The 18,320-nt window shown below is 46.2% G+C and overlaps 1 protein-coding gene across 1 annotated transcript in view; it reads right to left on the minus strand.

Moving 5' to 3' along the window:
* Positions 1–14,335: 14,335 nt before the first annotated feature.
* The window catches only part of PCP4 (Purkinje cell protein 4), a 57,066-nt gene continuing 53,081 nt past the window's right edge, over positions 14,336–18,320 (minus strand). The window contains exon 3 of the mRNA XM_080919606.1: positions 14,336–14,696. Within this exon, the coding sequence (XP_080775732.1) occupies positions 14,569–14,696 (128 nt within the window). The 3' untranslated portion in view covers positions 14,336–14,568. The remainder of the gene's footprint in view (positions 14,697–18,320) is intronic.

The following is an 18,320-nucleotide window of genomic DNA, read 5'->3' on the forward strand; positions in this document are numbered from 1 at the left end:
CATTGCTGAGCACAGCTGCCCTTCTGTGTGATCATTGGAAGCTCAGATTTTTCTTATCTTGGTCTCTTTGCAACACTACAGAATTTGTTTGCTTGGTTGGTTTTTGTTTGTTTGTTTTCCCAGTGTGCTCAAAAGTGTCTCACACAACACCTTCCCTGTGGTTTCATTGGCCAGAGCTCACTCTCCTACCTTTATCTTGCTGTCAGGAAGGTGACCCTGGCTGTTTCCAAGATAAGGAGAGCACAGGCTGGTAAACTGTTGGCCAGTTCTTCACCATGGGTCATCTATGATTTGACCTGACTTAACTTTCAGGATTCATCCACCTTCCCTCAGACTCCCACAACACTTTCTAGACTGGAAGGCCAACGCTTTAGTCAACTCTTCCACTTCTTAGAATTGGCCCTGCCTACAATGCCCAGTTCCCCCTATTTCAAGAGCCCAAACTCTTCATCAGAATTGATCTCTCAGCTTCTCATTCTTTATCCGTTGTCTACCTACCTATCATCTATCTCTCAAAGAACTTCCATTTTTTCCTTGCCTATGGGCATGTTCATCTCATCTAGTAGGAAGAAAACTCTGCAGATGGTCCTGTCTTAACATGGTGGATGCCGAACCTCTCCCAGAAGAACATCTGTACCTGTGCCGTTTACTGTTTCTGTGAACTAAGCACAATGAATCATGGGGAAGGTTCAAACACGACCGGCGCCAAGGTTACATACTCCGGTGGCCCATGGAGCACCGTGAACTGACAACAGCTATGCAGCGAAGGAAGCTCATTCCTCTGAAGGGAGTGGGGGTGAGTTGACAGAGACCAGGGGCAGACATGAGAGAACAGCCATCAACAGCATGGTGAGGAGCATCTTACCTCAGCACCAAGCCCCTTTCTCCCTGCCCTTAACTCTCCCTTCCTCCAGTCTCACCCTCCTCTTAGTCATTGTTTCTTTAAAAGAAAATTACTGTTTTGTTGACTATGTGTACAATAAAGATATGAATCAATAAACAGTAGCAAAGTACAGAATTAACAAGCTTGGTTTTTCCTCTTCCGTCTTCTGCAAGGCAGCAGAAAAATTTCCAGAACAGAAGGGGCAGCTGGGGGAGGGAAATTAACCCTGGGTCCCTTCCTCCCCACACACTGGGAAGCCAAGGCTTCTTGTTACAAATGCACTGTGTGGTTCTGTTTGGACAAGGTAGTTTGGATCCTCTTCAAACAAGCTGCCAATTGATGTCTTACTGCTGGATGGAGCTTGTGCTAGGGTGCTGAGATGCAGCTCTGAAGCAGCCAAGATGGAAATGAGTCTGCAGTCTCCTCACCCTCAAAAGTCAATAGCTGGGTCTAAGCTGGCCCCCCTGCCAGCTCCTCTCCTCTGGCAGATGAACTTATCAACATTTATTTCCATCAACTTAAGGTATCTGCACCATCACTCCTGCAGGTCTGTGTCACCATTTTTGAATTAGAAGAACTATGGCTGTGTCCTTGGTCCCAAGGTCATGGAGAAAAAGGGAAAGGGGAGAGATTTTCCACAGTGATAGAAAGGATATTCTAGAAGAAAGGCAGCATTCAGCAAGCTCCTGGCTGCAGCCAGCTCAGTCCCAAGATGAGAAAAGAGAGGTTTGAGTAGGCTTAGGAATTGTGGGAAAGATGGCGGCTGTGTCTCCTAAGGACAAATAGCCAGGAGTTGATGCCAGAAGGAAATGGTGTGAGGTGGGAGTAGAGAATGGGGTTTTATGTCTTGGAATCAACAGAGGCTTCCTGGAAGGCAAGGAGCAAATTCTTCCAGATTACAAGCCCCGCTACTTTCTCAGAGAAGATCCACAGCCTCCAGAAGTGTCACAAGAGCCTCTGGCTGGGGAGATGGGCCAGAGATGACCACACAAGCATGAGGAACAGAGATTATCCCCAGAACTCACGTAAAGAGCTGGGTGAAATGGAATAGACTTTTCAGCCCAGTACTGGGGGGGCAGGGACAGACCCCGAGGCTCTCCCTGACCAGCTTGACCAGCCTGACTCTTGAGAATTTTGAGTTCCAATGGAGGACTATCTCAAAACATAGAGAGACTAAGACATCTGATATCTATCTCTGACCTCTACACACACGTATACATGTGCATGCTTGCCTGCACCCACATGCTCCCCTACACACTCACACATGAACAGATGAATATGTACACACATGCACACACTCACACAGGGCCTCTGCTGTTTTAGCCACCACTGGATGGCCATGTACACACAGACTCTTACCTCTGTAAACAGCCTGCTCACATGAAGACAAAGATCACTTCCCCACTTACAAATGCCTTGGAAAGTTTGTCCCATGACTTTGTACCCTTGATTATTTTTCTGAAAGACAGTAACTAAGTGTGTCTACCTACTTCCCGAAAACTGTCCAGACACTGTCCTCTCTGTGCCTTCTCTGAGGCACATAGAAAGACTGTTTTCCTCTGCTTCCTCCCAGCTGGGGCAGAAATCAGATGATATTATTCAAGCTTAGGGTGGGCCTTAAATCCAAATGGCAGGTGTCATTGTAAGAGAGAGAAAGTGGAAACAAGGAAACCCATACAGGCATGACGTGGCGTGTGAACATGGAGGCAGAGAAGGAATCTGTCTCCCCGCATGCTGGGGAATGCCAAGAAGAGCTGGCCTGCAGAAGGAGTCAGGAGAGAAGCAAGCAAAACATCCTCCCCTGGAATTTGCAGAAGGTTTTAACTCTGCCAACCTCTTAGGGAAGACATTTGGACTTCAGAGCTATCTGTTGTTCCAGCTGATGCATGGCATTGTGTGCTGATGGCCCTTGGTTAATCACCATGTAATTATCTGAGCTCTTTCTCTACAAAGCCTGTACCTAAATTAGGCAGAGTCCTGGGAGACTGACTGTCGAAGACAGGCTAAGCTTGATAGGAGTGAGATACACACTTCCTGTGTGTTCACCTACTGAGATGCAATAACACCTCACACCAACATCCCCAAGCAACACAATGGTGACAACAGGGGTTCTCCAGGAATTGGGAGGTGATAGAATAACAAAAAAGGTGAGCAGCACCCAGCCTAGATCCTCACCTTCTGGGATGTAGCAAGTTCTGGCCTTTTGTAAGTAAATGTGGGTTCGAAAACCATCGGAAGTCCCACAGTACTCTCAACTACTACAGGGATTACTAGTAGCTCAGAGACTAAGAAGAATTTCTACTGTAAGGCATGGTGGTAGAGTCTGTGGACCCCTATGATAGACTTTGAGAATAAATAAAGTCCTGAGCAAGAGGAAGCCACAAGGCACAACCCAGACACTAGTCTAGACCAAGCCCCCACTTTATAGCAACATAAGGGGATGTCTTTCCTAGTTGTCTTTCTGTTACTGTGATAAATACTAAGACCATAGCAATTTACACTTGTAGCCACAATCCATTTTAGAATGAAGTCAGGCAGGAGTGCAAAGTAGGAGCCTGGAGATAAAACCACTGGAGGAGCAGGGCTTGCTGTCCAGTTGCTTGCTTCTTACAGCTCACTTACTTACACAGCCCTGGACCACATGGCTATGGGCTCAGGCTACCTACAATAGAGTGTGTCCTTCCACATCAATTAGAATCAAGAAAATTCCCCACAGATATGCTTTTAGGCCAATCTGATTGAGAAGGTTCTTCAACTGAGGTTCCCCACACTGAACTGAGTTCACAGGTCGACTAACTTTCCATGATCTCAGAAAGCTGCAAGTGCTGGACAGCAGCTCAGATGCCTTTGGGCAGTAAAGTGGGGCATAAAGGGCTTTCTAGTAAATTTGTGCTTAGGAAAGCATGATCCCTACACATTCTCTAGTCCCAGATTAGCCCCAAAGTTTTCTGAAATTATTTTAGGTTTGAGGACTGATATGAATTCCTATCGAAAAGCACAGTGGTAGAGTTTGTCAGGTAGTGTTGGTAAAAGGCTTAAGGTTAAATTTCCCTGAAGACTGAGAGCCTTGAAGGGGGTAAAAATAACTACACACACACACACAGAGAGAGAGAGACACACACCACAGAGAGAGAGAGAGAGAGAGAGAGAGAGAGAGAGAGAGAGAGAGAGAGAGAGAGAGAGACAGACAGACAGAGAGACAGAGAGAGACAGAGAGACAGAGAGGTAGGGACATACAGACAGATGAAAGAAGGAGAGTTCTAAGAATAATTCAATGACAGATGTAGCAGAATCTTCAATAAAAAATAAGTTGAAACAGATAAATGTAGTCCTAGAAGAAGCAGAGAACTTGGAACAAGACGGAATGCCTCTGTATGCAGAGAAATGTTCTCCCCAAAGAGAAGAGTCTATCAGGAATGAAAGCAATGTTCCTAAAGTACTGGAAATTTACTCCTGCCAACCAGGAAGGAGATAGTCAACAATCCTGGGAGATTTTCAAGGAACCAAGGGAAGAGGTGGTGGTTTAAGTCCCTACAGCCAAGTAGTGAGTTGCCTTCCACCCCTGACGGTCATTTTTCCTCTCCCCTCTCCAGTTTCCCTAGATACCTCCAGCCATGAAGATCTGAAGACCCCTCCACTTCTCAAGAGTATATTCATATCTTCACTGCCTCACAGTGACACATGGTGTGATTCCTTCCTCTTCTCTTCTACCTTCCTCGAAGAGTCACATCTTCCGATTCTTTCTCATTGGAATGTACCTTCTGGGAAAGCAGAGCTCAGTGTCTCCGTATCCGCAAGACTTAGATCTGAGAAGGCAGATTGGCCACACCACCATGACTCACCCTCCTTGGCCCTTGCCAGGCTGCCTGTCCTTCAAAGTAGGGAAACAACTTTCAGTTGACTGAAAACTAAGTGTCCATTCTGGTCTTAAGAGATTGCTTTTTCCCCAAAGTTGTGAAAAACATGATGTAAACACAACATATGCTCTGAAGGCTCTAGAATTCTTGGAACCTCCAAGTGTTGGCTCAAAATGCCCACACATCTCTCTCGCCATATGTCTTGGGTGAGTGTCGCCCAGAAGCGAACCTTGAGGCAAGGTTTTGAATGCAAGTGGTTTGTTTGAAAGATTGAGGGTGCATCTGGGGTGGGTGAAGTATGGACATGAGTCAGGGAAGGAAGAAAGGTTGGAGAAGACTGGATCACTGAGCAGACAAATATGTGCAATGGAAGACTGATCCTGACAAGGGTCTCTGGAGTCTCAGAGATGCTAAATATCAAGAGAGCTGAGTATTCATCTTCTGAGATGAACCAGAAACTGGACTAGGCACTAATAATGCCAGTAAGTTCCAGCTGCCCTGTGTGCAGGCCATGGGGGAGGGAGCGTTGGTACAACTGAATACTGTGTACAGCTGTGAGAACATGTACAGGAAACATCATAGTGCCAGTGAGAATGAACAGGAATCCATTGTCAGAGGAACTCACACCATAGTTATGCACCTATAAACATGGCCCATGTGACAGAGACTGTACCTTGTTCTTCTAACTTCATTCTTTTGGGTGTCCCTCACCTCCTGAACCTGCAACTAGACACAATGACAATCCATCTAAACACAGGGGAAAACCAGAACCCTAAGGATGTCTGAAGAATGCTATTTTGTCTCTGACCCACTAGACTGTTGTAGCAGGCATCCCTTGAGGATGTTGAAGTAAAGGGTCCTTCTTGGTGATGCCACTGTTACTCTGGGTCCTGGTTAATGTGCTTAAATCTTAGCCACCTACCTTTCAACATACTCATAGGTGCTGTGCCCTGGAGTACTAATGGGGCAAGCCACCTTCTGATCTTCCCTCTATTTCTGTTCCCAGGGAATTTAAACAAATGTTTTCAGGATCCCCTAAGAGCATGCCTAGAGTCTCCAGTGGAGAGCCATAGATGGGTCTCATCAGCATGGAAGGTGAGTGAGAGCTCAGAAGTATTGACCTTACTGGACACCACAATAGGGCTTAACCTCAGTCATGGGCAAGCCATGTGTGTGACTGACATCTTTATAAAGTGCAGAGGTTAATGAGACCCTGAAGGTCATTTCAGGTCTACAAACATGAACCATCAATGGAGCTCATTGAGGAGGATGGGATGACAGAGAGAAGGAGAACTGGATTGAATGCTGATCCTTCAGAAGGCAGCTTCCCACGGCCTCTCCTCACCTTGACAGTCACAGAAGCTGAGCCCTGCAACCCCAAGAACAGCTCCACCGAGCTCCTTCACTGCTGCATATTTAGTAGGGTCATGAGTCAAAACCACCCAACCCTGAGTCTTCTGCATCACAGCACTTCTGCCCCGTAGCCCCAGGAGCATGGAGTAGGCTGCACCCCTCCTCTAGGAGCTGGACTGTCCTGGGGAGGCAGGTGCTGCCAGAATAGCAGCAGCATTTTAGGGAGAAACACACCCTGCATTCATTCCTCCCTCCAGCTCTCAGCTCTCAGCTCTGCAATGGCAAAGATATCCGCACAACAGCCCTGCTTATCAGCTTGGCTCAGCACCCTGATTGTGCAGGGGCTGCTGACTTGGTGGCAGGCAAGTCACACAAAATAGGTTGAGCTCCATCAAGCAGGAGAAAATTAGTGTTGACAGCCAGGGCTGGCTACAGGCCATCTCTGAAACTCTCCTACCACTATCTGGTGAAGCAGCTGCAGATGCCTCTGGCTTGTTGTAGCCAGCAGCACCTCCTGAAGAAACCCCAGCAGACTGTGGGGTGGTAATGTGGCTACAACTTCCCTCCTCAGAGATGAGGGCTGGTAAGACAAGGTCTGAGGTCACACTACTGTGGCCAATTTTCATGCCAAGCAGATAAGTAACAACCCCCCCTCCCATCTGAACCATTTTATTCATCTGAATAACTCATGTTCTCCCCTTTCAGGAGACTCCTGAGCTGAAACATGATTAGCACTCGTGTTAAATGTGATCATTGCATCAAAGGACAGGACACAACATCACCATCTGTATCCTGTTACTGTTGCGAGGAAGTGACATACACCTAGTAGCTTTAAACAACACAAATTCTCCACCACTATTCTAGGGGTTTAACTCTTAATCTATAAGGAAAGCTGCAGATTTAAGCAGGGATGGTTCCACCAAGAGGTGATTATCCACTTTCCTGCCTCTCCCAGGTTCTAGATACCTGCAGTCCAAGGCTCATGTCTCTTTCCACAACCTCAAGGCACAGAGTTAATTTCACTGTCATCCCAGCTCCTTTCCCACATGCCTGGTTCCTCATCTAAAGGCCCTATGATGCTACAGAGTCTTCTCGCCTCAAAATCCTGGTTTTAGTCACATCCACAAAGTGCCTCCAACACAGATGGGAACATTCACTCACCTTGGTGGTTAAAAAGACAAATTCCATTAACCACTAGCATTGAGATTCGGAGGTCACAAGTCCCAAAGGATGTCAACTGTAGAAGATTACATCAAAGATACACCAACCAGACACAGCAGACATCAGAGTCTTCTGTGTGACAGGAACCATCCACAGGAAGGCACGCCCAAGCTCAATGCCTCATAGAGCACCAAGAAGGGCATTCAAAGGCTTCAGACTAAGAAATCAAACCTATGACAGGGTCAGCCTCGCCCTTTAAGCCAGATGACCTTGTATATTCATTATCATCTCTGAGCTTCCATTTCCTCACCAATAAAATGGGGCACTGTATATTCCATGAGATGATCAATTGTGTATTAGCTTACAACAACCCAACTCAGAGATTATTCAACACAGATAGCCCATTTAGTCTCTGCCTCTGGGGGTCAGAGTGTGACCATTTTACATGGAGAGACTGAGGCCAAATGAAGCTGAAACAGTGGTGGCTGAAGCCTGGATCCACTGTTCTCAAGTGCAAGGTGTCTACAGTGAGGCAGACGAGTGGGGGGAGGTAGAACCTTGTTCTCATGAAAAGAAACACATACAGAAGGTTGTGTGCGGGACCTCAAGGTTTGGATCACAAGGATCCCTGCCAAAGCAGCCACAACTTTCAGAAATGCTCAGTCTCTAGAAGCCTAGACTGTCCCCAAGCTCTGCCTCCTGTCCTGAATACCTATGTTTATCCATTGCACATAGAATGCCAAGAAAACCCATACTGCAGGGGCTTTACATGACCTTTAGACAGAAAACAGAAGGATACAGGCTGCTGTGACCTCTGGTAACCCAAGGTTTCCCTGGCTGGAGGAGAGCATGGAATGTTTCCCTCTCATCTGCCTCTGCCATCAGCTATGGGGGGCGGGGGGAGCAGTGTCAGTGCAGAGCTCACCACATGCTCACCCATTGCTGTTGACAGTGCCGAGAGAACCAAAGCCTCATGCACACTGGGCGAGCGTGTTACCTCTGAGCTGCATATCCAGCCATCCTCATCCACCTTTGCTACAACTGTGTAAAAGAGCATCCAAACCCACAAAACGGATGTCCCTGACCTTGTGTGGCTGAGTGGAAGGGACAAGAATGAATCAAAGTATCACATCAAGGCTTGTGAAGTGGCAACCAATGCCATGGAGAGGAGCAGCTCACGAATGGGGTCTGCAAAAAAAGAGCTGGGGACAGATGTGAAAGGGTCTGCCCCAGGTCATCTGGACAGATTACATTTCTCAGCTGTCCTTCCAAGCTGGAAAGGCCATTCATTAACAACGAGAACTGATGTATGTTGTTGAAGATCTGACCCCTCACAAACCTTGCATGTGGAAAATAGAGTTGACCCAAGGTCCTTGGCATTATCTCTGCTTCAAACAAACCATAAATTTCTCCCATGAACCGGCACCCAGAGTTGGAAGTTTATCTCTCCCAGAAGTCAGTTTTACCTCATCCACCTCAGAAAGAAGCATATCAGGTCTGAACCAGAGAAGGCTATGAATCCCCCAGATGCAAAGACAGGCTGGGCAAAAGCCGGGGCCTACAGATCAAGCATTTAGGCAAGAGATGGAGGAGATTACTGGAAAGAGCAAAGGGACCACCCAAACAGTGGGGATAGTGCCCCCAGCAGGTCCTAAAAATTCATAAGAAGGACTGTGACTCCACCCCAACTTCACACTGTAGCCAGTAAGAGGCTGAGTCTGGGGACAGAACAACATGGGAAGGGTAGTACAGCCAGATGCATGTGCTGGCTGCCATGTACTGGAAGGAGAGAAGTGGGCGTGGTGTGGTAAGATCAGAGGGATGGTTTCTAAAACTGCCCAGTTACAGAATGGTGGTACTTGTGGCAGAGCTAAGGCTCCTGTGAGAACACAGTAGGGAGTGTAAACTCCTCCCTTGTCAACTGAAGTTGTGGTTTCCAGAGTGTCTAAATGCTTCTGGGCAGGAATTCATCTAAGGCAAAAGCAAAGCCCAGCCTCGAACAAGAACTTAAATCTATGGGAACTGTTGCAGCCGTCAGATCTCGGGCAGTGATCATACAGTCTAGGTCCCAGTTGAAAGCCCGGGAAGCTCTCACAGAGAAGTGCCACCTAGTGCCACCTAGGCCTTTAAACTCTCCTGCGAGGAGACCTGCAGTGTGGAAATAATGAACATACCAGCTTTGAGGTTGCAAGACTCTCATATTCTAATTGGCTTTACAGTTCTGAGAGAAAAAGAGAAAGTAGGTTTGCTTTTAACAGTCTACAGTGTGACCCATGACAGGGTTCTGCTGCTGGTGCTACAGGAGTGTGTGTGTGTGTGTGTGTGTGTGTGTGTGTGTAGCCATCACTCTCCAGCTCTGCAGACCCCTGACTCCTGGAAACGTTACATACCCCAGAGCAGGCTCCTGCCTTCGAATCCTTTTTTCCTCCCCTTTTTATCATATATTTTATATATTTACATTTCAAATGTTACCCCCTTTCCCTGCTCCCTCCTCCCCCATTCCCCTCCCCCTGCTTCTATGAGGATGCTCCCCGTCCCACCCACCCACTCCCACCTCACTACCGTGGCATTCCCCTACACTGGGGAAACAGCCTTCACAAGACCAATAGGGGTTTTCCTCCTATTGATGCTAGACAATGCCATTCTCTGCTGCACTCCTGTTAGCACAAGAACAAAAAGTCTGCAAAGGGGGTTACAGCGGTGAGCAGAAGAGATTGAATAAGGAAACCCATGGAAAGCAGACAGAGGCAGGTGGGCTTGAACATAAACAAAGCCTGTGGAGAATCAGCTGAGCAGTGAACAGAGACTGACCTCCTTGTGAACTGATCCCATTAAATAACACGAGGCTCTAGAGAGAGCAAATGGTGCAGACCAGCCAGCGCTCCCAGTCCTAAGTGGATACTCTGTAGCCTTTACCCCCAACACTAGGACATTAGGATGTAGGGGATTTGGTATATGACTGAGCTTAGATAATGCCATGAAGCTAGGACTTCTTCCATAGAGTATCGTCCTATAAGAAGCATAAAGGGTCTGGGTGGAGTGGCACACTCCTGAAACCTCAGTCCTTGGGAAATTGAGATGCAAGATGGTGAGTTTGAGCCTAGGTTACAATATATAGCAAGGCTCTGTCTTGAAAGTAAATAAATAAAAGGCATTATTTTCTCTGTGTCTCTCTGTGTGTCTCTCTGTCTCTTTCCCTCTTCTCTCTTTTCTTTCCTCCCTTTTTCCTTCTTTTCCTTCCCTGAAATAAAGAGCAATAAAGCAGTTGGCTCATAGCTAGGAACCAAGTCTGCCAGCATCTCAGTCTAGAACTTACAGTCTCCAGAGGTGCGAGGATGAATGCCAGCACTTCCAGTTGGAAAATCTGTGATATTTCGTCCCAGCATCCCCAACTGACTAAGACACTAAGTCTTATAGTGCAGGCCCAGGTACTGTGCCCTCAGCATCCATGACAGAGGCTGCATCTTCTAAACCAAACCCTCGAATGAATCTTCTCCTCAAACACGAACCCTAGGAAAATCTAACACTAACCCCACCCCTGTCTAGTCAAGCCACGTTATCTAGGTAATTCTTCAAAGTAGATAAAATATATGCATTCAATAATACTCAAGAGGTTTATAGGACTTAAATAAATGATGACTATCTAAGGTTGGAACCATTCAGCTTTATAGGACTTTCTTGGGAGATGTCGTCACACCATTTTCTTGATTCTAAAATGGTGCCCAAGCCTTCTGTAAGACATGAACAAAGATGGATTATAATGAGGAGAAGAGGGGGAAAAGGGAGTTCAAAGTCATGGGGAAGAAAAGACATTACTGTTTGGAGCTGATAGGACTGCCTCCCTGCAAAGCCACAGGAAGTTACTAAAACTCATCACATTACACAGCTCAATAGAATGAATATTCACAGAGTGAAATATTCAGAAATCAATCATTTTCTTAGAAAACAGCAGAGGCAGATGCAGAATGCTTAGTGTAAAGGTGCCAAGTAGTCAGTCAACAATGACTGGGTGATGTTTAAAAATAGAATGAAAAGAAATGTTCAAGATATATTTGAAGAAAACTGTAGAACTTTACAGAAAGTCATAAAACACTGCAAAGACAGTGATGTGGAAGATGTCACTTCTTTCCCACTGTACCCCAGGATATTTATAAATTTCATGAAATTCTGCCTGCCTGTGGTGTTCTTTTTTTTTTCCCCTCTTGGATGTCTTGAATGTTCTATTTTTGGAGTTTCCCTTTTTTAGCTAGTGTGAGTGGGTTCCTGTTCATAGCAATCAAATGACTAATTCAGCCTGGGCTGCCCCTCCATCTCTCACGGGTTTGTATATCCTAAGTCTTGACTCTGTTCCCATATCTCCTTCTAAATGGACTCTTATAGATTCTTGAAAATAATAATTTCATTAGCAATAATGATATTTTTATAGACTTGAATGTTTTTATTTTTCAGCTTCATCGCATCACTGCTTTGAGCCTCAAATTAACATCGTGGATTTAAGTGGCTCAAGTCCCATGAGCATGAGCGCATATCCAAAGGAAAAATAACCTGATTGGTTGAACCCACCTTGGGTCAGGATTCATTGGTCCAAGTGGATGTGGCCAAGAATGGCAGAGGCCCGCCTGTGGTTTGATTTGGTCCAGGACAAAGAGTGTTAAGAAGGATGTCATGGCCTTGCCAGGACACTACCATTGAGCCAGGCTCATGTGTATTTTCCATTTTGCCTATCTCATTTGAATTTACTAACATTTTCTAAGCCGATTTGTATCAACATAATATCAAGGAACTATCTTCTTCTGGCAGATTAGTTCTCCATGGAGGCCTGGCTAAGTCATAGATCCAAGATGGGCCCCTTTTCAAACTCAGATGCTGAGGGCCCCACCTGAGGTTCTAATAATCATACCATACTGCTCTAGGTCTCAGCCAGCTGCCAGAGTTGATTATTCAGCAATTCTCACCATCTCTGAGCCTCCTGCAGCGGGGCCCCATCCCTGGTAAGGCCCATGTGGGTCTCCCAGGCACTGCTTTGCTGCCATTGCTCCATGCTCTACCTGCCTCATCTTCCACATCCATGGCTCTCTATCCTTCCCCACCAGCCTACCTGCAAGCACCCTGTCCTGTCTTGCAGTCCCAATCTAGTGGGGGGAACAGGCTCCAAGCTGCAGATACTTTGTTGCACGTCTTGAGAGGGCTTCTTCTTTAAGATGAGCACTACAAGAGGTCCTCCTCCACCTGGGACCACAAACTGCTTCCTCTGTTCTTCTGCTTTGTGAGACCTAGACTGCAGCTGCCACACACCCAACCCATGCTTTCGGTGGGAAACTGTCACTGCCACCATCACCACCACCACACACATCTGGAGCTTTAGATACATATGAATCCACCTAGGAAGTGAAACTTTTGGCTCATCCCTAGGGCTCAAAGGAAGCCAGTTGCACCCTTGCCCTATGACTGCAATGGAAGGCACACCTGGAATATCTGAGGGAACCCCTACAAACTTTCCCCACCAGGCTAAAGGAGAACTCCCAGACACCTGGGATCATCTAAAGATAGCATGTTTTTTTTTACAGACAGTCCCTAGGAGGCAATATCTTTCTTAGACCCTGGGTGACCTCCAGCTGCCAGGGCCAGGACATACCCCATAAGAACAAGATACACTTCATTAAATCAATAAGCAAGAGGGTGTGGGGAGTGATGGAGCCGGGACACAGGTGAGATCACTACCTGTGCATGCATTTGGGTGGCAACTTATTTCACATTAGCAGCCTTAAGAAGCCCTGAGTATGGTACCTTGAGCCATCTTATTTCTATGACATTCATACCTTTCTCTGTCTTGGCAGCTCTTTCTGTGGTGTCTTATCAACCCACTGTTTTCTCAGTGGGGACCCTCCCATCAGGAGCCTGACTTAGCCCTTACTGGTTGTTACTGTAGAAGTAATCCTATTTAGTTGTCACTAGCTGAAGTCATCAGGAGAGTTCAGGTATACCTCCTGCCATTAGCCATGGGGAAGAAATAGGAGTAGGGACTTCTTACACAAGGCAACAAGCACATTTTTAGATGACTTTTTTGTGGCAAGACATCCCACATGAGTTCCAGTCTTTCTCAGCCTGTGCACCTAACACCTGCAAAAGGGCTTTGTGAGAGAATAGTGTCCTCTCTACTGCTTCCTCGCCAAACCTTCCCACCACCTCATCCACCCACACAGCCAGCATGCAGGTGTACACACTCAAGACTCTCTGCCTCTCTTCTCAGAAGTGTGTATGACCCACCAGAGCTCAGCTCAGGAACACACAGCCAAGTCCACCACATACATGGTGACTTCTTGGTTCTGGGAGAAATGTCACTTCTGTTTCAGGTTCTCTCCCATGGCAAGGCTCAAATGAGCAGCCATAAAAACACAGGTTTTGATGCTCCTGGAACTTGTTGCCCAAGGCCAGCTCAGTCACACCCTTTCAACCTGTATTTGACTCCTGACTCTGTGAAGCCATGCTTCCCATAAAATAGACATCTTCGCTACCTAAGGGAGCTCTCTGAGACACGTGAGGCCATGTACCTGCAAGGTTTGCACGGGAGATAAGCCAGACAGTGTCTCCAAACTTGATTGTGATGATCAAGCTCAGCAGGTAACAAACCATGTTGAGCAAGCACACAGGAGCTTGAAGCCTGGGCTTGCACTCCACGGGTGCAAAGATGGAATGGGAACCTTTCAAAGATCTGAAATGCACACCTGAGTGACATCCCAACCCTAGATGCAATGCTCTCCCAGACCTCACATTCTTCTTGGATATGTTTGGACAGTCAGGGTACAGAATACATTTCCATGCTAAGAAAATACAGCCACCACCTACTGGCATCTCACACTCTGTGACTGAGATAGGAACTTCATGGTTGAGGATGAATAGCTCTACCCCAACAAAAGCACTCTGTTTCAACTCTGAAGTTTTAGGAATGTAAACGACACCTGACTCGAAGTTGTCTTTGACCATATGACAGGAACTGTACAGTTCCATCTAATGGGAGAAATAAAGACAGACACTAGATTCGCTCATCTTACCTTCTTTTTATTACAACATTAGGGAAAATAGTTGCAGAGGAACTGTAATGGAGATGAGCAAATTAAGCTGCTCACAATTTTATTGTGAGCACCTGCCTATAGGGGCATAAATACTACGGGTTTCTGTTCATGCATTTCAGGTTTGCAGTGGGGTGTGTGCTGAGTGTGGATGACTTTGCTCTAGGGTATTGTTCTCTTCATTTCTTGACGGATGGTGGCTGAACTTGGGTGTCTTCAGGTGGACCAGGAAGTAGCTTCCCCGCTAGGACTGTGACCCTGCCTTTTTCTTCTGGAATTTTCTGAACTGAGACTGAATGGCCACAGCTGCCCGCTCTGTCTCTGGTGCGTCCATGTCGATATCAAACTCTTCTTGGACTTTCTTCTGCCCATCTGTAACAAAAACAAAAACAGAAAGAAAAAAAAAACAGAAATATAAGGTGACCACCTGAAAACAGCAGCCTAGATGCATGATGCTAGGTGGCCCACCCCGTATGTGCTCAGGTACTCATTCACCATCCCAACACAAGACCTCATATGTAAAGCAAAATCCAAGGGAGCATGGTAGAAAGTTCCAGACGTTCAGAACCTACAGATCTCCAGCTATGTGAACTTTACCGTGAACAGGATGATGATGGAAGTCACAGTCTTGACACTTCCCACAATGCTAGCTGACAGTCACTGTGTTCAGAGGTGATACTTTGAATATGTGTATTGTGTTGTTAATGAGAGTTGCTCATTGTTTTGCAGGCCCTTGTGGTGGTTATTTTTTATAACCAAATGATACTATTTGACCAACACCAGAAGACAGCACTTCCATAAGGGATACATTGTATTACTGAAAAGCAAGCAGGGTGGTGGGTCTACTTGGGCAGAGAGGCTAGCCAACTTGCTAACATGGTTGCTGAAGAAGGGTTACAAGCCAGCACCACGTGAAGACTTAAGGTAATCGTGCCTTTGTGCTAGGCACTTCTGAGCAGTGGCCAAAAAGTAAGTAAGCAAAGTCCTCTAATCAGAGAATAGACATCTTTTTACATCTTCCAACCCAGTAAAGGCTGAACACTAGACTCACAAGAAGAATCATTTCTTTGTCTCTTTTGAATGCAGACACAAGCACCCTAGTCCAGACTCTGGGTGGCTTCTTGTGCAGTTGAATGAACATGCCCCGAAGGGCAAACCTGCTTGCTCATTTGTTAAGCCCAGGGAGAGACCAGGTTGCCACCCTTGACTAGCATGTGGAACAGAGACGCTAGCTAGAGGGAGGAGGAGATAGAAATAATAGATGATAAATATAGATAATAGATAAATAATAGATGTATAGAAAATAGATAAGATAGACTATTGATAGAAAGATGACAACTAGATAGAGATGAAAGATGACTGATAGAAAAGTAGATAGATATTAAGTAAATAGACAGATCATAGAGAGGATGATAGTAGATAGTAGGAAGATGATAGATAAATATAAGTTGTAAATAGATAGTGATGTAGATAGATAGGTGATAGATACATACCATACATACATAGTATGGTAGTAGACAATATGTAGTTGATAAATAACAGTAGTAGCCAGATAGATAATAATGATGGTTGGTTGATAGAAGATAGACAGACAGATGCAGACAGGATAGATGGTAGGTGGTAAATGGATGAAAGGTGGCAGACATAGAGAAGAACCTCTACATATTTCAGGAGCCTCCAGCATGGCATTTCCACTGCAGATGCTTAAGCAGGCTCCTCTCAGTTTTCTTAGAGACTAAGCAGGTTCTGCCTGGATCATACCAGGTGCTTCGCCACTTCTCCCTCTGGAAATGAGTGCTCTGCCTCTGGCCTTGTGAACCTCATTAGTGTGATGGGTTGTGACCTAAACCACTTTCCTTTCTGACACACTTCCATGGCTGCAGGGGCTGAGACTTGGAGTGTGGGGGGGCCAGGGGGCAAATTAAAGGCATCCTCCATGATCTGTGGGGCCTGATGGAGAGAGAGGGTGATCAAATGCTTACAGCTTCATCCCCCCAGGCCATGTAGCCCTTTGTATATTGATCTATCTATACAGCAATGAATGCCGCAGGGCCACAGGAAAGGATAGAAATTGCCCGCAACTTAAGTAGATACTGAGAAATGTGAAATTAATGTTATCCCCCCACTGGCCTGGAACTAAAGGGCCAAGAACCCAGCAGATACACAGTGACCCTAGCTCTGTGCTAATGTCAACACTGGGTGTGGCTCTATAGCTCTGTGAGTTCTCATTTGTCACCGGGGCTTTGTACTTCTGATCCCTCCTCCCCAGAGGAGATCCTGGATCCACTGTGAAGTGGGGGCCATGGGGAAATTAGTTGCAACTCAAGGGATCATGGGAGAGGTTTTCACAGATGAAGAAAACAATTGTTGCTGCAGCCCACAGATGAAGAAAACAATTGTTGCTGCAGCCCACAGTTTTTGAAGAACCCAATCCATCTTCTTCCTTTTGTAATAATGGGATAAAACAATAATTTTATGTTTTTGACAAGTGATAAATGAAGATGCAGAAAATTATGTATATTTAGGGAATCCAAGATGCCGTAGTAAAGACGGGTCATAAAATCAATTTTACAATTACATCTTAAACTAATATCTTCCACCCAGTGTGATTTATTGTTGCTGCCCTCATCTGAAAAACAATCCAATGCTTCTCAGAGCAACTTCTGATATTTAAGTACTGGCCACTTTCTGTTTACTTCAGAGCCTTGCCTCCCTCCAGGGAAATCTACATTTGTCATAGGAGAAGTAATATCTCCATCTACCAAGCTGGCCAGGAATCAGAGTGGTAGAAAGAAGAGGAAGACAATCTAATGGCAGAGGTGGTCCCATAAGGGCCTGGAAGCCAGGATTGGCCAGATCTGAGTACCCCAGATCAGCATCAGCAATCGATGAATAAAGAAGAAATTGGGCAGCTTTGTAACCTCCCAAGGTCCCATTTGAGTGTCCCCAGTGATGATTACAGTTCAGGTGGAGGGTGAGTCTAAGGAAAGTCACTCTGCTCCTTCACTCTAGAGCAGAGCTTGGGGCTCACTTATATACAGCATTTGCTGTTGATACTCTCAGCACTGTAGATAAGAAGGCCAAAGACCCTAGGGTTTGTTTCTATGAATATATCATATCCATTGAAAGTACACTACACATCACACGCACACACACACATGCAAGACCTACACTGTGGTTCACTGTGGCCTTCATTATCCGTTAGTCTAATTCTTTTCATTCCTGGTTTGTCCTCACTGCCCCCTTCCCTTTTCCAAGTATGAGCCTGGGACAGAAAGAGCTCTGTCTACCTTGTTCCAAAAGCTCTCCTGGGGCCTGACACCAAATGGGTGTCCAATTAGCAGCTGCTGATTGTGAACAGCTCTGTTAAGCCAGCACACACTTCTAGCCTGAGGCCTAAGACACTGCCATGTCTTGCAGTGTGTACCTTCTATTGCACAGTGGGTCCTTGTTCTTACCCCCTCCACCTCTACTAAGGATTCACAAGTGTCTAAGAAAGTGTAGCTGGGAAGGGTACAGCCAAAGCCACAGTGGGACCAGCCAGAGGTTCATGAATGACAGAAGGTGTGAGGATCTAGGTGCAGCCAAAGGAGAGCTGTGCAGGGCACATGGACCATACCACCAGATAGGCATTGGTGAGGCGGGGCATGCCCAAACCCTGGGACTCTCAGAGATTTGAGATGGTGGGGGTAGAGCAGCTTTCTCCTTGGCTCTGTGCCTGCTCTGGAGCACTTAGCCCAGACAACTAACTTAGGTGACCACCAGCAGTCACTTAAACAACACAGCACCTGGAATACCTCTTCATGCTAATGAGGCATCTTGATAGCTTTAGCCTCCAACTAATGACCTTCCCTTCCTGGATAGTCTCATACCCTTCCATGAAATTATGTAATCCCTGGTTCACCCTGAATAAAACACATGCGTCCACATCCACCCCTAATAAAGCTAAGATCATCTCAGAGAGCTGCTTCATTAAAGCTCGCCACAAGAAGGCCT

The sequence above is a fragment of the Micromys minutus genome (genome assembly GCF_963924665.1).
Source record: "Micromys minutus genome assembly, chromosome: 7".
NCBI classification, from domain to species: Eukaryota; Metazoa; Chordata; class Mammalia; order Rodentia; family Muridae; genus Micromys; species Micromys minutus.